The 27,939-nt window shown below is 35.9% G+C and overlaps 2 protein-coding genes across 3 annotated transcripts in view; one reads left to right on the top strand and one right to left on the bottom strand.

Annotated features, from left to right (window-relative positions):
- The window catches only part of LOC145669686 (protein Fe65 homolog), a 748,169-nt gene that overhangs the window by 652,788 nt on the left and 67,442 nt on the right, over window positions 1-27,939 (bottom strand). The gene's annotated exons all lie outside the window — the stretch shown is intronic.
- LOC145669685 (uncharacterized) lies at window positions 747-27,244 on the top strand. The gene is made up of 4 exons (XM_081737959.1): window positions 747-1,560; window positions 12,426-13,641; window positions 21,113-21,283; window positions 27,111-27,244. Exons 1-4 carry the CDS (start codon window positions 874-876, stop codon window positions 27,155-27,157), a joined length of 2,121 nt encoding a protein of 706 aa, XP_081594085.1. The 5' UTR covers window positions 747-873; the 3' UTR covers window positions 27,158-27,244.

Genomic DNA, 27,939 nt, shown 5'->3' with positions numbered 1-27,939 from the left:
TAATTTTAGGGGTGATTTTACAAATTTTAATATACTAGTTGTACTGGTTAACAATGCAGATCGTTTTTAATAGATGGAGTTGCAGTAGAATGCTTTAGATGTGAGGCGATGTATGGGCTATTTCGTTCCAGTGACAATAAGCGTTAAATCCTCAGAAGTTAAGTAGGGCCAAGGGGTTAACTTCATAAGATATATTTATGCTAAAACATTGCAACGGTCGTGCATTTACCCGCATATTGAATTTGGGCGTGCCCCAAAAAGCTTTAGACCCCCCTAAATAAATTCCTACGTATATGCTTGGTAACATTGCTGAGGACTGTCCAGGTCATGTATATAAAAAATTGATAAGCACTCATCATCACTGACATTAAAAACTGACTAAAGATATTGAAGGAGTGATGGCCTGTGTGTTAAACAGTCCGATTGCCGTACTACCTCTTGGGGTTAGTTTGAGTTTGTATTTACGGTAGATCACGGCGTATACACGCGCCTGCTGTTTGGTTGTGGAAATATTGCAAGACTTATGACTTATCTTTGTGTATCACTGGAAAATCTAGCCTCCCTCCTCCTTCCCAAACAAACAAAACCTGAAATGACGCTAAATGTCTTCGAATAAAATATATTAACAAAAATAGATCGAACAGGATTTTTTCACAAGTATTATCGGTTTTTATTGTTTACAAGATATTGTAACAATTCCATGTTGAGCTAATTCGCAAATAATATTTTTAATGTTTCTATGACGATGATGTAGAACTCAAATATCAGTACACTATGAGGAAAAGAAAATCCTTTAAAAATGTCCTGTGGACCAAAATTTTTATAATGTCTCAGACACAAATAATTAAATAATATTTAAATTTATGTATCTTGATGAGAAGTCTTTTGGACATTTTTTTAATAAGGAAAACTAATAAGGAAAGCTCATTCAATCATCTTGATCGGTCTACTATCGAAGAAGACGAAGTTTCCAAAGGAGAAACCAGTATCGCTAAATGCCATAGAGTTAATACCATTGTTGATAAGAATATTGAAAAAAATTCAAATAATGATGATACGACAGAAAAATCTGAAGACATTAGGAACAATCTATCAAAAGATAAATCCAAAAATGAAAACGCATTATGGCGTTCAATATCACGATCTGTTGACTACTGTTATTTGTTTCTAGACTTCATAAGTAAGAAATATGGCATAAAGTTCATCCATACTGCTCAAGAAACTTGTGTGAAAGAACTTCACGAAGAATCATCGAAAGAAAAGAATACAAATTTTGTCTCGGAGAACAAACACACTGTAGTACGTGATTATTTTCGATCTGAATATGATTACAAAGATGAGGATGAAAGATTTAGAAAATTCCACACGGAATTCCAACGTAAATTATCTAAGAAGAATAAGCATTCGCGTAGTAAAGCATGGAGTTCAAAAAATGTGGTCAATCCGAGACAACACAGACATTTTTGGAAAGATGACAGAGAAAGTCTGGTCATCGTGTACGAAGTGATAGAATCGACCCATACTGAGTATCTTGAAGAAACGGAGATCCTCCAATCACAGGTAATTAATGGGATGTATCAGAATGTTTTACTTGTTTCAGAGATATTCTATGTAAATAGACGAACGAAGAGTAAATCCATATTATTCCTATACTAGAAGTGTCCATTCTCACCAAGAACTGAAAACAAATTCCCCAAATTTATCATTCTCCCCCAAGTCCCTACACTGATTTGCATGTCTAAAGCATAGGAGGCCACTTGTCAGTCTGTCTGCCTTCTTAAACAGAGTTAGTCTATATCCGTTTATTAAAAATCCCGCCACAACTTTGTCCTTTCAACCAAAAGAGAATACATTCTTTGCTACGAAAATTAATTACTTTAAAATATTATTCGTAATAGGTTCTTCATCAAAGTTAATGTTAGTAAAATCATCATTACGGTAAAGTAAAGTTCGATTGGGTCAATTTCATTTTAAAAATGCCCCCTGTCCTAACATATCTCATGGGCGGAACCTGAGCTCTAAAACCCGTCTGTTGATACCTTTGCCCTATATTTAGTAACCCTCGCAGTAACTACGCTTTAAATCCAACCAGGCCGGCATCCACGGGAGGTCTAGGGAGCCGAGCCTCCCTACATTTTTACTGCCCCCCCCCCCAAATAATTTTTAACGGTAGGCTTGCAAATGAACTATAACATGGCGGGGAACTATAATATGGTTGGATCGGGGCCCCCTAACTTCTACCGCCCCCTACATTTTTGGGCTGGCTACCGCCTAAAAGTTATAGGGCACTGGCCAAATATCTTCAAAACTGCTCGGCCCGGCTTTAGAATTGTCAACAACTCGAGCAGCTCGTCTCACAACTCATTCACTATTGAAACGAACCGAAAAGTGAGCCGAGCCAACAGCTCATCCAACCGACTCGGCTAGAGCCCTCTGCTCAGTTGAGCCGAACCGAGCAGATGTCTCATCCCAACCAAGCCAGCTTGAGCCGAATATTCACCCCAAGCGAGCCGTCTTAAGCCATCGGTTCAGTTGAGCCAAGCCGAGCTGAGCTTGTTATAAAGAATCTCTTGTGGTCTCGCTATCGAGACGAGACGAGATGCGAGCAGTGTCCCCTCTCGTGAGCAATACTAGTATTCTATATTACTGCTTAGCTTACACTTCTCATGGCTTTCGCTTTCCAGTGTAATCAGGCCATGATTTCAAAACGAGTTAAAACGAGCTAGCCATTTATCAAACTCAAACTCGATACCAAAAGCAGTGAATCGGCTCTGAACTCAACTCGAGAATATTACATTTGACTCGACTAGGAACTTGACTTGAATTCGAGTCGAGTTTTAGGTTGACTCGTGCACATCCATATGCGTTAGAAAAATGGTTGCTTATTATTATTCTGCTAAACGAATTATATAATAATAACAATGTTGTTATGTAAAATTAAAAATACAGAATATAGAGAAACATTACACTACAACTAATAAAATGAGAGACATGAACTAGGGGTGAATCAAAACTTGCCAGTAGATGTAACTCTAAAATCAATACATGCTTTTTAAAGCTAGTTGTTCCAATCTCTATAATCAGCGTGACTTTAGAATACGCATACTGATCTAAAAGAACTCACTACATGCCTCAGAACTCATTACATGAAAGATATTACATGCCATCAACATTATGTCAATAAAGTAGGCCTGCTCATCAGAACACAGTTTATTCATATTAACTCCTTTCTATATATCGTTAATTATGGTACCCTAGTTGATAAATATTTCACGCCGGGACACCACTTTACTTTCAAATTCTGTCCATCATCATATTCAGCTTTTAAGAAAAAGTATTTTTTCAAATGTTCGAACGATAAAATATTTTCGTTTTCCATCTTCATAAAAACAACACCAAAGTAAAATAGACTACCGGTACCATTGCACTCGTAGTTCACTCACTGAATGTATTGATTTGGAGCTGTCAAAATCGACAAAATCTTCCAGGTGCTTGCAATCAGTACATGTGATTTCCCTGAGGCTGTCCTGATCTTCCAAAAACAGCAAATGGCACTATGATCTTATATGTTTCTTTGTGTGTCGGTGACTGACTGTCGGTCACTGACATACGTAGTTCATGCTCCATTGTTTCATTCTGAGAAATACACTTACAGGAAAGAAACATTTGTTTCCGAAAAAAAAATACATATATTGTAGTTACTCATCCGAAATGTAACGCGAAAAAAGTAACGCAAACTAGGTACGTTACTAGAAAACATTACTTAAAAAGTAACGCGTTACTTGCGTTACGTTACTTCCCAAGACTGTATCTTAGCTGTATGAGATGTAGCTCTGCGTTGCTCAAACCATGTCGACTCATTAACTGCATAATTCTATTGTCCATTCGTGAGAAACATTTCAAATGTGCACTACTATATTGCGATGTTATAGAAGTTGTCATATGATCATCTTCATAAAAGACAGTATGAACCAATTACTCCTTGTGTTGATATGGCACACAATAAGGTCACTTTTTTACTATGTAACGGTCCCTGGTGTACGAAGTTAACAATGTTTACAGTTTAGTAAAGAAAATTTTGTTTATTCACATGTCCACTTAAGTGAAAATGTGCTCATCAGACATCCACAAGTTTTCAAGAACATTTGGCAAAAAAATGTTTCAGGAAACGTTTGTCGATTGTCGAAATTAATTTCTTTCATTTACCTGGAGCTTACATGGATGAAGCTCTAAATCTTCATGAAATATTCTACCCAAGCTTCCACCGATAATCCTAATCATGTGGCATGTCATCGTGCTGAACGTTGTAGACTTTGTTCTGTCGCGATATTTACTGTTTGATTAATTAGTCCTTGGAGTTTGAAAAGTTTTCCTTGGTCCTATACGTTTCAAGGCCAATGCTGAACCCGGTGTTTCAAAATTTCCCACCCATTTCTTCACAGCATGGGCCAACTGAACTATATCATGATGGCGCAGTTGAAAATGACGCCGAAATTCACGTCATGCAGCTTCATAAGAATCACTGCTCCATAACAACTGAAATGGCGTAACATATGCAATATTCTCATGGTCTCACAGCGTTGCCAATCTAACAACACGATTCACAATCTTCCACTTCAGCGCACCACCCTGTACGTCTTATGTTCTGCCATTTTGTATTGAGTAGTTACGTTTAGCAATACGAGATAACAATGAAAAGTTCCGAGACCAGTTAGTATATGGAAAAGGCAGCACAAAAACGTACTTAGTACCCAAAGACAGTCGTGATTTTCCTGAGTTATGTGAGCTTCCCACGCTAGAGGACCAAATTTTTTGTGAAGAGCTCTGGTAGGGTTACCAACACAATTATGAAAAACAGGGGTAAAGGAGAAATTATGATATGCAAAGCATATGTAAACTCCTCTTCCACAACCCTTGCTTACAGGAATGTCTGATTTCATAAATTAGACAATGCTCAAGTCAGCACGATTGATGTTGCCAAGGCTGCAGTGAATGACTGTGGATTCGAGGAGACTTAGCACCCACTCTATAGCCGAAATTTACCACTCCAGCCTTGGCAACAACATCCGTATAGACTGGAGCATTGTCATGCAATATGCGAGCTCAATGCATAGCGATTGATTCAAATTATAAAGTCCCACTATTGTGCATCAACGCCGCATTGTAGGAATACTAAATGTTGTATGTGGCAATGTGGACATCGGTCGGTACCAGAAGATACAATTCTCAATAACATGTTTTCTAATCGAAAATAATAAACAAACAAGATCGAGTTCGAGGTAATATGGCGTCGATGTAGGGACAGCCATCTCGAACTCCAATTAATTCAATTTTACTTTTATACAAATGTTCGTTTTTAGTTCTTTTGTAGTATGATACAAATTCTTTCTGAGTGTAGACATTTTTGATGATAATAATATTAATATTTACGATGTTCATAGCTGAAGAACAACTAGTTTAACACGGGCGATTTCCGGCAATATGCCTGCGCCATTTTATTTTACAAACTATAGTGTATATCAATTTGCTTAAAACAATTTTAAACTTTTTAACAACTTATAGTGTAATAGCTGACATGGCTAATGGCTGCAGCAACTAATATTTTCAACCACAATAGTGGTTCGAGAACAACAAGATATATTAATAAAAGTTTTTCACTGATGTAAGGATTATAGTTTTGAAAACTTGTTTGAAGAGTTATATAAATTGAAGAATTTATTGGAAGACCATTTTAAAAAGGCAAGTTAATTAGCAGGTAAAGTAGAAATAAAGAAATATTATTTGTGATGAACAGGATAATTAAAATGCAGTATTAATTTCAAATTTAGGTCGGGAGAGACTTCCCTCTCTCTTTTCTCCATAAATGTCTTGCCACTGCCAATAAATGGATTGACTGACTTCAAAATTATTCAAAGTTAAATAAGTTTCTAAATTTCATGTATTTAAGTTTCATTATTTGGATACTATTACTGCAAATTTTACGCTAAATACTCATATCAACTCAATGCTTACAATATTTCCTGTATGATAACAGATAATTTGCAACCTAAAAATAATATCAAGCTGATATACGTATTTTAATCCAGAAGTTGTTATTATTATTAATTTTAATGGAATATATTACTCCGCCTAAAAGTTGTTTATACTATTCAAAAGGAAAAAGGTACAAAGTGTAATAAAATATAAACGAAAGATTACGTAATATAAATTTATAATGAATAAAAGGTTTATATGGATATGAGTAAGAATATAAATAATACAATGAACAATTATTATGACGATGAATATTTAAAACGAAAAGAGAAATATTATATATAATGTGGCGGAAAAGAATATTAGTTTTACAAATAATAATAATAATAATAAACGTTATGGATGAGCTGGAATGTATGTATATATATATAAAAGTCATGGAAACATTGAAGTATATGGGATTCTGTTATCATTTTATGTAGAGTATTTTGCAATGAACGATAACAGTTGCATATGTATCGCATTTTATTTGTTTTATGTTTGTCTTGAAATTTGAGTTAGAATATAAGAATATTTTATGAATATGTATCCTCCATATATTCTAACGCGTCCAATAACCTCACATTATGTGTTTCATCAAAATTTGAATCTGAAGACCTTTTGATTAGATTTCCCAAGCCTTTATACGCGAGGGTGGTGACTCCGTTGACGCAGGGCCAAACAAATTATTAGATGTTTACATTAGACCAGAAGTATATTTTCAATCGTCTCATCACAGAATTACAATTTACTGCAAAATTTTGATTATCCACAAAGAAGTGCAGTTCAGTTTTGGCTAACCCAGCTTCCAGGATTTTATGTAATTCGTGGGAATGGCGATACAATAAATAAATAAATAAATACAACAATAAATAAAGCGATAGAAAGGAGAAAGGAAAGAGGATAAGAATCTCCTGAATTATAATTAAAGAAGAATAAAATTATTATGGAAAAAGAAAGAAAGAAATTAAAAGATATGAAAAGTGAAGGGAATAAAAAGGACAGGAAAAGAATAAAAGACAATACAGATGAAAAGATAAAAGAGAAGAAAATAGTAAGATATAGCACAAAAGATGAAACGAAGAAAAAAGAGAAGAAAATAAAAGATAAAACGGAATATGTAAAAGAGAAGAAAGAAATGAAGAAAATTAAAAGCCACACAGATGATAAGGAAAGGGAGAGAAAACAAAAAAGTGAAAATAAAGAAGACAAAAGAGCAAGAACAGGCACGCAAGTCACAGTAGAAATGAACCAAAGGAGAAACATAATAGAAAACACACACACAGACAGAAAGAAGACATGAAAAGTATAGAAGAGAAACACCATAATAATAAAAAGGAAAATAATAGAGATGGTAGATGTAATGCAGGACTAAAGAAGCTGGTCTTAGTACCTTGAAGGTGATGTGCTCTCTCTCTGAACAGCATACGCATGTTCATACAGAAATCTCATCACAGAATTACAATTTACTGCAAAATTTTGATTATCCACAAAGAAGTGCAGTTCAGTTTTGGCTAACCCAGCTTCCAGGATTTTATGTAATTCGTGGGAATGGCGATATAATAAATAAATAAATACAACAATAGATAAAGCGATAGAAAGGAGAAAGGAAGAGGATAAGAATCTCCTGAATTATAATTAAAGAAGAATAAAATTATTATGGAAAAAGAAAGAAAGAAATTAAAAGATATGAAAAGTGAAGGGAATAAAAAGGACAGGAAAAGAATAAAAGACAATACAGATGAAAAGATAAAAGAGAAGAAAATAGTAAGATATAGCACAAAAGATGAAACGAAGAAAAAAGAGAAGAAAATTATAGATAAAACGGAATATGTAAAAGAGAAGAAAGAAATGAAGAAAATTAAAAGCCACACAGATGATAAGGAAAGGGAGAGAAAACAAAAAAGTGAAAATAAAGAAGACAAAAGAGCAAGAACAGGCACGCAAGTCACAGTAGAAATGAACCAAAGGAGAAAGATAATAGAAAACACACACACAGACAGAAAGAAGACATGAAAAGTATAAAAGAGAAACACCATAATAATAAAAAGGAAAATAATAGAGATGGTAGATGTAATGCAGGACTAAAGAAGCTGGTCTTAGTACCTTGAAGGTGATGTGCTCTCTCTCTGAACAGCATACGCAAGTTCATACAGAAATCTCATCACAGAATTACAATTTACTGCAAAATTTTGATTATCCACAAAGAAGTGCAGTTCAGTTTTGGCTAACCCAGCTTCCAGGATTTTATGTAATTCGTGGGAATGGCGATACAATAAATAAATAAATAAATACAACAATAAATAAAGCGATAGAAAGGAGAAAGGAAGAGGATAAGAATCTCCTGAATTATAATTAAAGAAGAATAAAATTATTATGGAAAAAGAAAGAAAGAAATTAAAAGATATGAAAAGTGAAGGGAATAAAAAGGACAGGAAAAGAATAAAAGACAATACAGATGAAAAGATAAAAGAGAAGAAAATAGTAAGATATAGCACAAAAGATGACACGAAGAAAAAAGAGAAGAAAATAAAAGATAAAACGGAATATGTAAAAGAGAAGAAAGAAATGAAGAAAATTAAAAGCCACACAGATGATAAGGAAAGGGAGAGAAAACAAAAAAGTGAAAATAAAGAAGACAAAAGAGCAAGAACAGGCACGCAAGTCACAGTAGAAATGAACCAAAGGAGAAACATAATAGAAAACACACACACAGACAGAAAGAAGACATGAAAAGTATAGAAGAGAAACACCATAATAATAAAAAGGAAAATAATAGAGATGGTAGATGTAATGCAGGACTAAAGAAGCTGGTCTTAGTACCTTGAAGGTGATGTGCTCTCTCTCTGAACAGCATACGCATGTTCATACAGAAATCTCATCACAGAATTACAATTTACTGCAAAATTTTGATTATCCACAAAGAAGTGCAGTTCAGTTTTGGCTAACCCAGCTTCCAGGATTTTATGTAATTCGTGGGAATGGCGATATAATAAATAAATAAATACAACAATAGATAAAGCGATAGAAAGGAGAAAGGAAGAGGATAAGAATCTCCTGAATTATAATTAAAGAAGAATAAAATTATTATGGAAAAGAAAGAAAGAAATTAAAAGATATGAAAAGTGAAGGGAATAAAAAGGACAGGAAAAGAATAAAAGACAATACAGATGAAAAGATAAAAGAGAAGAAAATAGTAAGATATAGCACAAAAGATGACACGAAGAAAAAAGAGAAGAAAATTATAGATAAAACGGAATATGTAAAAGAGAAGAAAGAAATGAAGAAAATTAAAAGCCACACAGATGATAAGGAAAGGGAGAGAAAACAAAAAAGTGAAAATAAAGAAGACAAAAGAGCAAGAACAGGCACGCAAGTCACAGTAGAAATGAACCAAAGGAGAAAGATAATAGAAAACACACACACAGACAGAAAGAAGACATGAAAAGTATAAAAGAGAAACACCATAATAATAAAAAGGAAAATAATAGAGATGGTAGATGTAATGCAGGACTAAAGAAGCTGGTCTTAGTACCTTGAAGGTGATGTGCTCTCTCTCTGAACAGCATACGCAAGTTCATACAGAAATCTCATCACAGAATTACAATTTACTGCAAAATTTTGATTATCCACAAAGAAGTGCAGTTCAGTTTTGGCTAACCCAGCTTCCAGGATTTTATGTAATTCGTGGGAATGGCGATACAATAAATAAATAAATAAATACAACAATAAATAAAGCGATAGAAAGGAGAAAGGAAGAGGATAAGAATCTCCTGAATTATAATTAAAGAAGAATAAAATTATTATGGAAAAAGAAAGAAAGAAATTAAAAGATATGAAAAGTGAAGGGAATAAAAAGGACAGGAAAAGAATAAAAGACAATACAGATGAAAAGATAAAAGAGAAGAAAATAGTAAGATATAGCACAAAAGATGAAACGAAGAAAAAAGAGAAGAAAATAAAAGATAAAACGGAATATGTAAAAGAGAAGAAAGAAATGAAGAAAATTAAAAGCCACACAGATGATAAGGAAAGGGAGAGAAAACAAAAAAGTGAAAATAAAGAAGACAAAAGAGCAAGAACAGGCACGCAAGTCACAGTAGAAATGAACCAAAGGAGAAACATAATAGAAAACACACACACAGACAGAAAGAAGACATGAAAAGTATAGAAGAGAAACACCATAATAATAAAAAGGAAAATAATAGAGATGGTAGATGTAATGCAGGACTAAAGAAGCTGGTCTTAGTACCTTGAAGGTGATGTGCTCTCTCTCTCTGAACAGCATACGCAAGTTCATACAGAAATAAAAATGTATATGGACCAAGCGTTCTCACGACTTGCGTCTCGATTACAAACGAAATTGGATAATATCGTAGATGATTTTAGGAACCATTTAAAGAAGGAGAATTGCCGAGTTCGATCATACTGAAGTAGAAACACAAGTGGTAAATAAAGCGGAACAACAAAGTAAAATTCAGAATGATTCGGATACTTTAATCGTAAGCCAATATGTTGAAATGGAAGAAAAGGAAGAAAAGGAATGTGGAGAAAATCTATTCTTCATGCCATTAGAAGAAGAACAAGCTTTCAGAGTAAACACTCAAAAGAATTTGATAGAAGAGAGAGACGAAACAAAGCATATTTGTGAGAGGAAAGATAAACCATATGTACTAAGTGAGAGAATCGAAAAACATAAAACTCAATATTATCAGAACTATGGAAAATCCATAAAGGTAAGCAATGTTGTGAGTAAATATTATTGTTCGGTATGTCATCGAAAGGGAAATGGTATACATCAATGTATGAGGAGAAGAAATGAGAAGAAAACCAAGAAGAAAAGGAAAAGGTTAACATACGGTAAGCGAATAGAAGAGTACCGAGTCCAAGCGCTAGAAGAACATAGAAGGAAATCGGTCATTCAATGTAAAGATGATATAAGAGAGAGTGGGGAGTATCTCTTAGAAAAAGTGGAAGGAATGAGTACACCATCTGTGGTGTGGATGTGCAATCTATGTGTTCAGAAGAACAAGAAAGTGGGAAAAGAAAGAAATGGAAGGATGTAAAATAGAAAGAAAGAAAGAAATCAGGATTTGGAAAATGAAATGAAATGAAATCTTTAAGTTTTACGTCCCACGGTTATGCCGGTTAGGCTAAAGGAGACGGTGATGATGAGAGATGAGTGAAATGGTGGAATGAAGAAAGTGGGAGGAAACGGGAGAACCCCGAGAAAACCCACGAGCGCGGTGTTTGTCCACCACAAAGTTCACTTGGCGGGGGCTGGGATCGAACCCGGGACCCCAAGCACCAGAGGTGAACGCTCTACCACTGAGCCACCGCGCCCCCCTTATCAGGATTTGGAATTCAGAATAGGGAAATAAGATGAAACAAAAAGAAAGAAATTCGAAGTTTGAAATGGAGGAAGAAAAAAATGAAATTAAGAAATAAAAGACACAGTAAAGCTAAAAAGATTCACTTAGGAAGAAGGAAAATAAGAAGGAAGAAGTTAAGAACAAACTGGAAACATGAAAAACATAAAAAGAAAGAAGAAATAGAAATCAAAAAGGAACACAGGAAAAGAAGCCTAGGAGATACTAATGACTCCTTTCAACGAAATGGCGTAGCTAGACAATTCAAGCTGATACATTATTTATTCCATAGATTGCACTACATACCATGAACGGCTTATTATCAGTGGCATCATACTCAGTGCTAGTTCCGAAACTTTTCGAAATACCCTCGTAACAAATAAACTAGTACTTGGCTATGCATGTAATGACATCCCGATATTCGACATAGTTTTAAATTCAAACGGTGTCCAAGTTATCAACTCTGATCAAAACTCAAGATGAATAACTTCAAAGTAAGATCCTGATAGTAGTATAACTTAGGTTTCTCTGACCCAGCACTTGCCAACACCAGAGTTTATTCATGTGCCGCTTTAGAACCCTCGCTTGGTCTAGTGTCTAGCACGTTTGACTTCGGTTAGTGTGGTCCCGGGTTCGATTTCCGGTGGGAGTACAGTTGAACGGCTAACGTGGTTCGGATTCCACTATAATCAGTAGGACCACGTCTCATTTAGCCTAGCAGGCATAACTGTGGGACGTTAAACTGAACCAAACCAAAAATCCTGTGCCGCTTTGAGTGACCAAGTGGCTAAAGCTTTTGTTTCCTGAGCGCATTGTTCCAGATATGGTCTGCTGAGTATATTAAGCCTTTAAAAATCGAGGATGATTTTGATCCCCCTTCGAACGGTAACTTCGTCTCACTTGTGGAAAGGGACGTTAATCTCTAATTAATGAATCAGAATTCTGCCGTCAATATGGTTTCAAGTGCCTTTATTGGATATATTTCGTTATTTTGATGTGTTACGATTTTAAATAATAATAATAATAGTTTTATTATACTTGCAGTTTGAAGAGGGACTCGAATGTCCAGTATCTTCAAATCCTCCTCCACCACCATCAGCCCTGCACCAATCAAGTCTTACGAAGCCAAGCTGTAGTGTACAATACAACCCTGGAGGAGAAAGCTCTACATCTTCATTCTCAGGACAAACATCAGCGCCTGCATCGTCTCACACTGCTTCAGGACAAACAACAGCGCCTGCATCGTCTCACACTGCTCCAGGGCAAACTTCAGCATCTGCAACGTCTCACACTGCTTCAGGACAAACTTCAGCGCCTGCACCGTCTCATACAGGTTCAGAAGGTCCTCCGACACCCTCCTCTCCGCAGACTATGGTACGCGAGGCTTCTTTGCCAAATGAACCGCCAGGAGTAAGAGACATGAATGAGGAGCTTGCAATTCAAAAGACTGATCTATTAAATGCTAAGTTACAATCTTTAAAATCTGAATTTGGAAGTAGGCTTCTAAGTTTTATGATAGTTGATCCTCAAGTGAACTTCAATGCTTTGAACCTTGCTCCGCTTGCAGGTACTACTAAATTACTTATCTTCCCGTCTGCAGTATTATATCCTGATAAACTAGTCGGGAACCCATTCTATGAATCTCATACAACTTTAAACTCGATACATTTAGTCCCTGTATGTGGAAACTGTAAATTAGAGACCACTGCTTACTCTGCATTAATGAATAATATGGTTCTTGTGAAACGTGGAGCTTTGTTATGTAAAATTACTCATCTCTCAGGCACTTTGTGGGCTCAACAATTTACTACTTATGCACCACAGCTAGTCTCACGTGAACTAAATTCAATGAACTGCAAGACTGGTTACATTTCAAAGACGACGTCTTTAGCTGTGTTTAATGTTCAACCATCAACCAGAAACCTCGTCCAGAAGCAGAAATATCTATATGATCGTTGTGAGCTTCCGAAAGCTGTTAGTATACCAAAAGATATTTTGCATGCTTCAAAAACTGTGCTTTCATTAGATAGATGGTTGAATTTGTTGCCTTTCAGAAGAAAATGTGATGAAAATGAATACTTATCATCATTCAGCGTTGCCTTTCCAAATATGTATTGGAAATACAAAGCAGAGCTTATCTCTAAAGTCTTTTTGGCCTTCTCATCTGATAGCAACAACGTTAATAAACCACGTGAATTGTCTACGTGGATGAGATCCAATTATAGCTCTCAAATTCAAATCACCAATTGCAATGTTTCGTGTAAGTACTTTGCATTTTATTTCATTTTAGAAACGTTACTTGGTACTAGTAGCATAACACTTTTTAAGCATAGTATAATAATAATGCATTGCTTGATATTAAAAATGTCATATCAAGGAGAGGGATACAAGTGTAAAGTGATTATACTTACAAGCTTTTGAAATGTGTGACAACGCTGCGAAAGTCTAGGAGAAAGTCTGAGTTTCAGTAGCGTGTGGGTCCATCATGAAAGTCTAGAATGGCGTGAAATATAGAGAAGATCGGGTGAATTTACTGACCAAGTAATCAGATGAATATTGTATCCTAACAGGAAATGTAGAACGTTTTATCGTGTTGAAAATGATTCCATTTCGGGCCAGAAGTAAAGAAATAGGTTCTAATCTAGGTACCGTTGGTTGGCCAATGACCCGACAGTACGTATTACATGCGAGCAGGCACCAGATCATAACATACAGTACAGGACCAGTGTAGCGATGGAGACTACAGGTGTCGCCCTGCCTAATACTATGGTACCATCAAACACGAAGGTAACAATCATGATGTCGCAGAAAGAAGCGATATACGCCCAAGAAGAGGATATCACGGGATTCTGCTCTCCATGCGCTATGTTCGCGACAGCATTTTAGCCGCATACATATGCATTATGCGAAGGGAGAAGCACCAATAGCGCAGTGGCAATATGCCTTACCATATGATAACGAACTATTTGTAGAAGCACTGGTGGATGCACGACAATCTCGGGTGCGTCAGTGTGTAAGATATAGCTATTCGATCTACTATTGTCATACACACAAGAAGACTTCCAGTCTGTGCTATGACAAGAGTTGGGATTCTGCATGTTGTTGTATATTACCTTCTGCCAGTCATCAATTCGTTTCATACAAGATGGGCGCCAATATCGCAGCAGGATAGCCCACATTTATGCTACGATCAAAAGCGGAAGCTATTGTAACTGCTGCTGCATTCGATGACAAGGCATTGTTCGACCGTCCAGACATAATCAGCCACTAATGAAATGCGGCTCTCTGCCTTGCTTCCGGTTGCTGGTTAAGGCCGCCACACATATTGCATCGTGGAATAATCCATTGCTAATCAATTTACTCTCGTTTCATTCTATATATATTCTGCAAACGTGCGTTAATCCGATAGCTCCTACTTGGTGTTAGTTACATTTGTAATTTCAAATACTGTAATAATAATAACAATTTCAAGAAGTATTGTGACATTTAAGGAAATCAGTATTTCAAGCGTGTGATCACTGCTCAGAATCCGCTAAAGTAATAAGTATGTACGAAACCTCCTACCACCAGCATCACTAATTCAAACGGTTTCCATCTATTCGAATAAATATGGTTATCGACGGAGTTGATTATTGAGCCTGTGTACACAGACAGTTTTTTTTTTTTTTTTTTTCAAATGGATTTCCCAGCAGTAGGAAGATATTAAGATTTAGATTTAATTATTGTGGATAAGCTTGGATTCTGGATTTGGTGTATTCGCTAAATGTGATGTGTACGTATTAGAATTTGAGATTAGAATGGAGATCGAATAAAAGTATCAATGAAGGTATTCGTCAATGATTTGGTTCCATGCTGATTTATTATTTGCTTACGTACCTACTACAGTGCACTAACTGCTTTGAAATAATGGGAAATTATGTAGTAATCTAAACAAGACTTTCAAACATTCATCTAGTCCTTATACGTTAGGTGTAGAACTTATTGAACGCCCATCGTAGTTCACGAACAAAACAAATATGTATTCGTGGCCCCGTGTAGTGTAGCCCCTAACGCTCTCACCTTTGGTGCGGGTGGTCCCAGATTCGATTCCCGATGGAAACACTCGATCGAAAAAGTGTAACAATTTTTTCAGGCCAACTATCCTGAATGAGGTTTTCCTGGATTTCCTCATTCTGCCAGGTATGGTACCTAATAATGGTTCCAAGCCACTCCCTTTCTTCTGCATTCCTAACTTCTCAGTTCCCTGCGCAATGTGATCGTCAAGGGACGTCCGCGAGTAAATATCTTGCTACTGAATTACGTATGATCTATGAATACTTTTTTAAAGCCAGGTTTAGATGTCTTTAAAGTTAATTACTGCTTGAAAGCAGTGTTTTTCTCAAAATGCAGTACCTTTCGTGAAGTCTCTGTAGTGGATGTGGATACTTGTTATTGTGAGAAAAGGACTAAAACATTCACTTTTCTCCTTGTATATATGTATGTTATGTAATGCTAAATGACCGACACAGACAGGAACAACGCTAGAATTTGACTTTTCACTCAACAGAAACGTATCCTGCACAATAAAAATGGTTTGTGTTAAATTGTAACAAGTTGTTGGGTTTAAAGGTCATTCAGAGTTCTGTTGGGTATCGAATAATACAAGTGTGTTACAACGTTAACAATGGTGCAATTTTTTAAAACACGTGTTTCGTGTGGGTGACAACTATGCAAAAGATTTGAAAAACTATTAACTGACAGGGAACGAACATGAACGTGTCATCCGGACACCCGAATCAAACCTAGTCCATTCGGTAAACATAACAAAGATATGTTCATGCACAAAAAATTAGGTGCCATGGACAACGCAGTAAGTCCCTGGGGCCCATTAACCCTGTTAGTATAAAGAAAATCGTAGACTCGCGGTAAAATAGCTATTGCATCAACACTGTTTATTGGAAAGTCATGGTTTATAGTTCATTCTCTTCAGCATGAAACAAGCTTTCCAGAGGTGCTATGTATTGGGTCCAATGGTGTACTTGAACAGGGAAAATTGGGAGAATGTCGGAAAAATTCCTTCCAGAAATCTCTCCTATCAACTTTGGACCCCTCTGAAGTGGTCCCGGATAATACCAATACACGCTTTCCCCTCATATCTATTCTGTCTATCAATATAAAACTTGGTACACACATTTTTTTTATCCCCTATAGTATTTTCGAGATACATTTGGACTGTGTGCTTTCATCTGGTTCAACAGTATTAGTTGAATAGCATTAAAATCAATCTAAAAATATTAAGGTACTAAGGGACGCTATCACATGTAAAGTACACTCATGTCCAAAATTATTGTCGCATGTCTATAAATATGTTGTTGTAGGAATATAATTTGATAACGAATTCGCCCGGTATTTCTTATAATGTTAGTGTGTGTATAATCAGTAAAGACATGTATGTTGTATATTTCATGTCAAAAGAGCAGTAAATAAGAACAATAAAACGAAAATAAAACTTTCTTGTCAATTTAGCAACATTTTGTTTTACTCATTCAAATTTTTGTATTTATAATTCCTTTCCTATGAAATTTACCACAAATATACATTTCCCGATTATACATATAGTATCAGTATTAAAAGTACCCTGCAAAATCATTATTAAATTATATTCTTGCAAGAAGACAGTTATAGATATGCGACAATCATTTTGGACATGAGTGTACATACAATTTATCGATCAGCAATCTTTACTTCGAGCGTTCGTAAAAAATGTGTAGGAAGATTGACCTGTGCCTTCAAGCTACGATAAACTAACATTTACTGTTGTGGAATGTTTGTATGTATCTATTTGCCATAATCCACTGCGGAGCGACTTTTTGAACGCACTGTATAACCAAGAGAATATATCAACGAAGATTGCCAAAGCATTCTCATAAATACAGTAAACTGAAACTTTATGAGAAGTAACTTCACAAGTAACGTAACTGTACTTTATTGTTCTCAGTTACAAACGCAATTAATGTTTAAAGTCCACACCTAATTGCACTGTATTCCATTTGGCTACAAATGATTACCATCTCAACTCCATTATTCATAACTCTACACCGCTCTTCACCATTCGAACGTCTTAATGGTGTTATTAACGTGTTTCCTAATATTTCTAAATATTTTTAAACTTTAAACAGTATAAAAGAAAAAAATTAAAGTTATGCTTGCAGAGAAACGACATTCGAACAATGGACGTAACGTCTATATTACATTTTTCTAGTGCGTAATGTTAAACTTCATGCATAGTAGATTATGTTCACGATTTTAGTCATAACGATTTTTAATAAACATCTTTTTAACTTGTTTCACAATGCAAAATCTTTACATGCGATCTTACACAAAAATTCAAACGTTTGCCATAAAACATGGCAAAAACATAATAGTGAGAAATCTTCTCCACTCCAAACAAAAAGTGGGGAATATTGTGGGAAGATAAATATGTTGCAGTGTAGTGCCATAGTAGATATGATACAAGATGAAAACAGGTAAAAGAGAGCGATCCGACAAGCTGACCTCAGCTAACTAGGAAAGAAGGGTTACAAGAAGAAGTGCTCAAGACAATGAAGATTTCAAAAATGAAGAAAATAAACCAGATAATATCTACAAAACGCTATTATATAAACTAATAATTGTTTCAAGACCTTTCGAATAGTGTATAAATTTGGGTACCCAACAATCATGACGTCATAAACTGCGAACTCAAATTTCTGATTGCCATAAAGTTTAAAAACAGGTTATTAGTTTATTTGATAATATTTTATAGGTACTAACTAACTCCATGCCCTATGAAGCCCACATGCTCAATGTCCGTTCACAAAAGCTCCCCATTTACTTCTGTCCTTTCCAACTGGATCCAATTACCACTTTGTGCTCTTATTTCTAAGAGATCCATCTTAACATTGTCCATCCATCTGCGCCTAGGTCTTCCTAATGATAGTTGTCCGATTGCATTCCCAGTCATAACTTTGAAAGCGTTTCTACATTCTCCCATTCTGGCTACATGACCTGCCCACCTGAGCCTCCTACATTCGATGACCCTAACAATGTTTGATAAACGATATAAATTATGTAGTTCCTCGTTATAAAGTTTCCACCATTCCCCATTCCCGTTTCTCTTGCATCCGAATATTCGTTTCAGGATCATGTTCTCAAATACTTTCAGTTTACGTTCTCCATTCAAAGTAAGCGACCATATTTTACAACCATATAGCACAACAGGCATGATTATCGTTTTATATATTTCAAGCTTCGAATTCCTCGGCAAAAGGTTTTGAGCTTAATAACACGAATTTCCGGCTTTCAGTCGAAATTTAACTTTTTTCGTGTATATGGTTTTAATATGTTAACACTGTTCCTAGATATTTGAAAGTATCTGCTTTGTCGAAAGTATTATTTGCTATTTTAACGCATCCATAATTTGCAGTATTACGATCCCGACGAAATTCCATGTATTTAGTTGTCTCTGCATTTACTTTCAAACCCATGTCCCTGCAAGCGTTTAATAAGGCCTATGTATTTCTTTCTATTGTTCCCCTATTACATTTGCATCTTCATTGGAAACAGTTATTAGCTTACTTAATAATATTTTATAGGCACTATCTGACTCAATTTATACATTTTTGTTATCCTTCATTGACTTTATAAGTTATTTCCTAAATTAAAAAAAAGTGGGTAAGAACCTAACAAAGAGCCTTAAGACATTAGCACACAAATAAAATAAACAAACAATAACATCAATAATTATTCGATAGTTTTCTATTTCATCAGTATTCATTCGGGCACTTCTTTTTCCCTTATAGGGGACGTGGGGGCTCAGTGGTTCACCTCCGGTGCTTGGGGTCCCTGGTTCGATCCCAGCTCGCGCCGTGTGGACTTTGTGGTGGACAAACACCGTGCTCGTGGGTTTTCTCGGGGTTCTCCCGTTCCCTCTCACTTTCTTCATTCCATCATTTCACTCATCTCTCATCATCACCGTCTTCTTTAGCATAACCGGCATAACCGTGGGACGTAAAACTAAAGATTTCATTTCATTTTTCCCTTATAATATTAGTATTTATAACGCTTATGCAGCTACAAGTATTGTAACAAAAAGTAAATAAAATAAAAATAAAAATAAAAAAATAAAAACGGAATAAATGAAAATGTGAACATAACAAATTTCCAGCACTTACATAACGACTATTATCACTGCATTCCAGCACAGTGAAGAATAACCTACGCCTGAGAGCAATATACATAGTATTCTAACGAAATCACTTGCAGTTAAAACTCGGTTACTGAACATTCGGTCAAACTCAGTTCGAATTTGAAAGAACGGAAGAAACATACAGGGTTGGCATTAGCGCTCTGCATCGATGTCCGTACAATAATCGTAACTTTTTAGTACTGGGAAACCATTTCCTACAACCAAAAACGGGAGAAATGACAAAATTAAAAAAAAAAAAAAAACATTCATTTCTTCGTTTGTTTCATTGTTTTACGTTCTATGAAAAAGCACAGGGTGGACATAAAGTCTCCCCCTGATAACAAACACTAATAACAAGAAAACTAAGAACGACAGAAGTATGCGGTTTGCGAAAAATAATAGGAAAACTCAAAATCATTTTTAATTGATTTAGAGAATTCCCACATGTACTCCATTAGTTGCCCTCAAAACATCCAAGTGGTATTTAATTTCCATCCATGTGTTATTCAACATTTCAGGAGTCACTGTGTCTACTGCGACCGTAATTCTGTTTTTGAGTGTTGGAATATAATGGGCAGGTGTTGTGTAAACCCTAACTTTAACATAACCCCACAGGAAGAAGTCAGGGAGGTTATGTCTGGGGATCGTGGGGACCATTCTATTGGGCCATCTCTCCTCATCCATCCGTCAGGAGAAGTTTCATCGATAAATGAACGCTCTAAAACACTTCTTGTTTCAATACACTTGCTATACCATCTGACTGTTCGTTGAATTGTGACGGGAGCTTTTGCTTTATGAGACCACAATACACACTTCGCTTTCTGCTCTGCTGACAGTATGTTTAAACAAATTATTGTCATATTGCGGTCAGCTGCAGTAGATGGCAGCACAAGCTTTGGCAAAATCTTGAAGTATGGGGATGTTTTCATACTTCTATCATTCTTTGTTTTCTTTTTATTAATGTTTGTTATCAGGCAGGGACCGTATGTCCACGCTGTATGATTACGAAAGTATTAGTAGATTGATAATGTGGAATGAGAGAATTTGTGATAGAGAGCCCTTACAGGGGCGGACCAAGGGCCGGGCAACTGCCCGGGGCGCCAAAACGAGCCTCAAAAAGTAAATTTTATAACGTGTTTTCTACTGACTTTGTTGGTTTATATTCTTATACAGTAGCGTCAATTACATCATCTTTTTCCATTCCACCATGGGAGAAGAGAGTTTCATAGCAGCAGGGGGGGTGTATGGACAAATAGACACATGGCATGTAGAAGAAAGAGTGGGGGGGGGAGTTGGTATTGTTTATAGCCGGCCATGTTCTTTATGAACTTTCCCGAGACAATGAATGTTATTGGATTTTATATATGTCACTCTTTTTAAGTCCTAGTGGAAAGGCAGGGGCGCCAAAAAAGTCACTTTGCTCGGGTGAAGATTTTTTCCTTGGTCCGCCCCAGAGCCCTGATATTATATTCGGGCATTATGACAAGTTATATTTGATTTATTTGATCTCATACTTTTCCTATAGGTAAACTTACAAAAGGAGCAGTAAAAGCTATACAAAAGCAACCAAACAACAGCTTTAAAAGATACTGGTGGTCCCCTGCTAGGAAACAAGATTTTGTCAAAAGGCGCAATTTTTATCGCTGGGTGCCTCCTTCCCACAGAATACAGTTTAGTTCTTTCCTTCTGCGTTTTGGTAAGTACAATCTGTTTCAGAGTACTTTATAAACTTTAAGAAGTCATAATAATCTATGTAATTATTGTCAATCCAAAACAATGTTTGTAAGTGAAAACTGCAACATCAAGAATTGACAGTAATACACGCGTAAGTGGAATGAAATTAGTATCACACCTTTGTTAGAGAACTACACAGAAATTGTTAAAATTTCAAAACTATGTAACACATCAAAGCTCGGTGAACCGGTATCGTGTAAAGCCTTTATGTGCTGCGATCAGAGCTCCAATACCATCGACTAAGCCAGGTGTTCGGGCATTCTTAAGGAAACGCTGATTATTTAACTATTTGTTATTTATTATTATTATTATTATTATTATTATTATTATTATTATTATTATTATTATTATTATTATTGCTACAGAGACGGTTAGTCACTATTACACTCAGTAACATTCTTCAGTTGTCTGACAATATTGCTCATTGTATAGAGATTTTGCCTCATGGGTTTGACCAACAACAATAAAAAGTATCTCGAAATTACTGTTTTGCTAAGAGGAGCGTATGCTATATTGCAAAATTATTTCCAAAATTTCAATATTCTTATGTTGTTCTCAGTAACACTTTGAAAACACATTTTTAAAAAAGAAGGAACAAATTACAGATTTAACGTTATTCAGGATTTGGCTCTTGGCAGAAACATATTCCTCAATCAGTTTTAACTACTACTACTACTACAGTCAATAAGTTCGTGGACTGGACGCAGTGTGGCGTTAGTGGTATATTGCAGCTGATATCCTGGAAGAAGCAATGGAAATTCATCTCTCGACCCAGCAAGAGGCAGGTCTGTTCACAGAGTGTAAACAGACGTACTGTTTCTGATGTGAAAGGAATTTACTGCGCCGCGGCGGACTTGAAAAATGTCACAGTTTGAGCAACGGGCAAACATGAAGTTCTATCAAAAACTAGGCAAATCCGCTTGCGGGACGTTGCAGATGATCAGGCCTTGGCCACAATGCAGTGTTTAAGTGGCATCAATGGTTTACGGAGGAGAGAAACAGTTTAGAGGATTATGAACCAGTAGGTCGGCCAACAACGGTCCGAACAGAACGCAAGATCGAAGAGGTTGCAATGGTTGTGAGCACTAACTGTTCCCAGTTGGTAGATGACATTGCACCAGCAGTACGAATCAGCCATGGTACATGTCACGACAATCTGAAGGATGACTAGTACATCTCGCGTGTCACCCAGCACCATGTCCCATGCATCCTGACACAAGACCAATGATAAGAAGTGCTGACATTGATGGAACGTTCCTGGATAATAACAGGAAATGAAACATGGTGTCTCCTCTACGATCCACAACTAACGAGACAAGCAGCCACTTAGAAATTATCATCATCTCCCAAACGCAAAAACCCGAGATATGACAGGTCAAAAGAGAAAGTGATACTTGAACTATTTTGAAGGTCAGTATGGATCTGTGTAATTGCCTGTGTGTGTGTGTGGTGGTTCACATCGAGCACAGCAACCATGGGTTCTACTAGTTGCCTATATTCTGGGTACCAGTCCACGAATTTATTGACTGTACTAATATTAATTTGGTGTATAAAAATTCACATATGAGCACATTTCACTAATTACAGTGAAATATTTGAATAACGTACATCGATAGAACATGATTTTTCTGTCCGTGAATGGGAGGTATCAGTTATAATAAGGTTACAAAATTTAGATTACTCACAGCTGATGCGGTATACATCTAGCTATAAATGTAACTATCGACTAATATTGAAATACTGTCTTAAGGTTATAATCACTGCAGGGATAATGGAGAAAATACCCCCTATATAAAGAAACAAAAGATGGGCGTTTACATGAAAGCTACAGAAGGTAGAAGCTTGAAGGAGAAGAAAAGTGATTTGTCAGGAAAGGGAAGTTCCAAATAGAACTCTTGGTCATACTACTGTTTCCCAAGAGTTCTTTTGTTCATTGAAGGTTTTCTAGGATTCCCACCAGAAAGTAATTTATTACAAACAGAGGAAAGAACAAACTCAACTTCAGTTTGCACCTCTTCTGTGTAGTAGTTCTCCAGATCATTCACATATGTCTTGAGGGCAGAAGTTCATGAAATGTCATTTTTTTCTGGTATTGTGGACACAATGCCCATCACATATACATCATATTATGTTTTGTTCTGAAACAAAAATGGCAATTTATAAGTTTTTTAAAAATATTTAGCAAATTTCCAGCTTTTAATTTTTTTGTCGGTCATTTTCTTGTCATTTTTGGTAAGTTTCGGTATTTTTTTTAATTATTTTTGTAATTCATTTAATTTTGGTAATATGCTCGAGACTTAGTAACGAAGTAAACACAGTTTCTCATAGGATGACAATTTACAAGCAAGAGAATCTGAACTACATGTAATCAAGACAATAGTGGTACACTGCTAAAATATGTAAGGTACACTTATGTCCAAAATTATTGTCGCATATCTATAACTGTCTTCTTGTGACAATATAATTTGATAATGATTTTGCAGGGTACTTTTAGTACTGATACTATGTGTATAATCAGGAAATGTATATTTGTTTTAAATTTCATAGGAAAAGAATTATAAACACGAAAATTAGAATGAGTAAAACAAAATGTTGCTAAATGAACTATTTTCGTTCTATTGTTCGCATTTACTGCTCTTTTGACATGAAATTTGCGACATACATGTCTTTGCCGATTATACACATGCTAATATTATAAGAAATACCGGGCGAATTCGTTATCAAATTATATTCCTACAACAACATATTTATAGACATGTGACAATAATTTTGGTCATAACTGTACATGAAAAAAAGTGAAATATCAATTTTCACTAAATATTTCCAAAATTAATTTCTTTTTGTGTGTATAATATTTCTAAAATAATTTCTGACGTTCAAATTTGTTAGTTTTTTTCAACGATCTGTATGATATTTTGGCATAAAGAGCCAGTGTGCTTAGGAAGTTTCCTCCCCATCAATGTTCCTCTGATTTTCACTTTAGGTTTTGCTTAATTCTAAACAATAATTACACACTTACGTAGAGGCTTGATTTCTTTCTTCTTTTCATCTCCGCAGTGGCACGCAAGATACAGAAAAACACACCATGCTACATGTAGCACGCCGAGATGCAGGAAATTAATACGCTTTAAACTAAATAATTTCATCTATTTGTCTGATTTATTAAATTGTTTAAATTGATATTTTATTCGGTTATATTCACTTATTTAAAATCAAACTTACGTATTTCAACTGAAGGAGCTACTTTTTTTTTTCTTCGCAAACATACGTCCATTATTTGTTGTTTCTTGTATTCATTTAAAAGTTACAGTTACAAATCATCATTTTTCACAATTTTTACGTCATTTTTCCATGTTTTTAGGGCATTTTATAGGTCATATACCTATATATTTTTTGAGGTCATGAACGTCCGTCCCCTACTTATGACATTTTTTATGCAAAGGTATTTTCTGTTTATTATACTCTACTAAAGATATACCACATTGACTTGACACCTAGTCTTCCGTTCCAAGCGCTGCTGTCGACTGAAGGAATTCCACTTCCTTTTGTCATCTGCTCTCTCGCTTAGCAACAGCTGAACCCTCATTGGCTAAACGCGTGGGTGTGTGAGCTTTAGTTCGCATTTTTGCCACGGCTCAAGACATTTTGGCAGCACTATAGCAAATTTATTTTCTGTGTTAAACAGGGCATAATTTCCTACCCGTTACAAATAGGTTACTGAAAGGCTTGGGAATAAAGACTGTCCCGAGTCCCTAAGAGAGGACTCTGTCCCACAATGGGTGATATCAATAAAACGGAGAAGTTACTCATTACGCCCAATTTTGAAGTAGTTACTCGCATTGGTATCAATAAAAAGAGAACTGAGCACTAGTCGTCTCGGCTGACCTCGGAGAAGCCCCGCCCTTTTGAAGTAACCACACCTCTATTCTCGAGCCGAGTAACTGCTCCGCGTTTGATATCAATAAAAATCAAAGACTCCTCTGTGATGCTAGTAACTTCTCCAAATTTGTGGAGCAAGCTAAATAGGTGACTCCGTGCGAAATATGGCAGAGTATATGATTTTTTTACTACGTAGAAAAACTTATAAACTGCATAGAAATGTTGGAAATGGAGATTACAAAAAGCATTATAAGTTTATGAAAGAAAATGTAGTGATTAGCACAACATTTTTTAAGGAGAATCAACCGAAATTCGGGGGATGGACTACGTAATGATGAAAAGATGCGGGTTTTCTTCAAGGGCGCCGATCCTGTGGGGGCCCGGGATCCCCAAAGCTCATGTGGGCCCCCTATTGTATTTATGAATATACAATATTTGGCATAATTAGAGTGCAATTTGTCTTAAAATCCTGATATATATATCTTCTGCATCTGAATGTCCTCCCCCCCCCCCAATTTACAGAGAAATCGGTGCCCTTGGTTTTCTTGCGTTACGTGAGTGATCCGGGATTCCAGGTCGGAATGTCAGGGGATTCTGGTGTGGCTCAAAGTACTGTCTATGACTACCTGAAAATGGATTGTTTCCGGAAGTGTGCGTAATATACAAACAGCAAAGGCAGAGTGGCAAGAACAATATACATTTCCGGGTGCTATCGGAGTACTTGACTATACACAAGTGGCATTAAAGAAACCTAGTATTTTGGAGAGTAATACGTTAATAGGAAGAGCTATTTCGTGGCTAAGCGGTTAGCGTACATGCCTTTGGCATAGGAGACCCGCGTTCGATTCCCGGCAGGAGCTCATGTGGTTTGGATTCCACGTTAATCAGTGGGTTCTGTCTCATATAGGCACGCTACTGAAAATGACGTTAAACTAATAATCAACTCAACTCAACGTTGATAGAAAGGGTGTATACATGAGAATGTATTTTGTTTATGTCAAGGCGAAAGGGGACACGTATGGTGTGGAAAACGCAATCAGATGGACGTGATTTATGATGTGGGTGGCTGGACTTTTTTAAAAAAGAAAACAAAGGAGCCAAGTGTCTGATTTCGTTCTTAAAGCCAAACAATCTACAAAGACCTTGGACAACACGTGATATGCGCTTGTCGTGTTAATCTTGATATTGCTGGATTCCAATCAACATCCATCAGCTCAAATAGGTTCATTCCCATGGTTTCAGTATTACTTTCTTCTTTCCCGTTTTTTTTTTTTAAATTTTTTCTTTTTTATTTTTGTTTTATTCTCGCTCGAATATTAAAGATTCTCTTTTGAATTTGTGTCTCAGTCGTAGATGTATTTGATATTTCGATGCATTTCACTGTAATTACCTTCAAAGATTCGGCTTTTCTTCGTTTACTTTCTGGTAGCTGTGACTTTGAAAGTACCACTGGAAACTCTTTTACAATATCCACAAATGCACTTTGATTGAAGCTATCGTTGCTACTTGCCCGTTTCATGGCTTTTAAGATACTACGCCATAGGTTAAAAACAACGAAATGACTGCGCGATGAATGGGAGAAATGAGTAATCACTTCTTTTATTGATACGACTCAGTGCTACGTGCAGAGGAAGCGCGAGTAAACGTCATAAATCTGGAGCAGACTAGACCTGAGTAGTGGCTTGTTTTATTGATACGAAATTGAGGGAGGAGATTACTCCAGGTGTAGTTACTCCGATTCTCGAGCAGGACTTCTCAGGAGTAGTTACTTATTTTTATTGATATCACCCAATAATACATATATTTTATGTATTAGAATAAAACCGGTACGTATTATACAAGTGTACATTACGGAAGGTTTTACTGTACTTTTTTTTTTATGAACTTACAAATTATTCTTTATATTTCAGGTTTGTCACTTTCGTCGATGGGTGTAAATAAGTTCTGCTGCTTTTAGCTGTTTCAAAACATTTTTGTATCTGTGTTTGTATTGTCATTTGATAGTCTGAGACATAAGTATAAAAAATAAACTTCTTTCGCAAAACAAAAATTCATTCCGACTCCTTAATTAAGAAGTAATTGTACAATTCTCTCACATTTTTTTTTAAATAAGTTATTTATTTCAATAAGGTAACAGCATTGAAGTAATAAGTAAGCTAGATATTAATGTGTTGCTTTTACTACGCAGAATACAAACTATGATTCACCCACCCTATTTCCCTCCTCTAGCACTTCGATACAGTGTTGCCAGATCTGAATATTAAAAAGTAGCGTATCTGAGCTATTTGTAGAACAAACAAAAATTATTAGGTATACACTTATATAGCCTTATTATATACTGTATAATGGAAACGTGTGTTCGAAATACGTTAGATGTCTGGGGCGGTAACGGCCAGATGGCGACCACAGTTTCAGATTGTTGGCAGTGGTATACTAGAGCAAACTCCATACTTAGTCACAACCAGCAGAATTGCAATGTGCAATCAACTGGACAAATGATGATGGTACAAAATGGTGACCTTTCTGATTTCCAAGGAGATATGTTTGCTTAGGTCAGTTTTATGGACTCTGAAATACACTTTAGAATGTTTACAGTGTTTTTTTTTCGATGTTATTTATCACTTTTTTTAAAACTCATTTCCTAAATTCTTTACCTGGGAGCCATGAATTTTGAAAGTTTTTTTTTTTTATTGTAACTCCACGTACTCATTATTTTAATATGGATTATACAGTAACAAT

This window comes from Thermobia domestica, chromosome 14 (genome assembly GCF_964235325.1).
Source record: "Thermobia domestica chromosome 14, izTheDome1.hap1.1, whole genome shotgun sequence".
Classification (NCBI taxonomy): domain Eukaryota; kingdom Metazoa; phylum Arthropoda; class Insecta; order Zygentoma; family Lepismatidae; genus Thermobia; species Thermobia domestica.
Note: the sequence above shows the minus strand (reverse complement) of the source record. Positions and strands in the feature narration are given on the sequence as shown.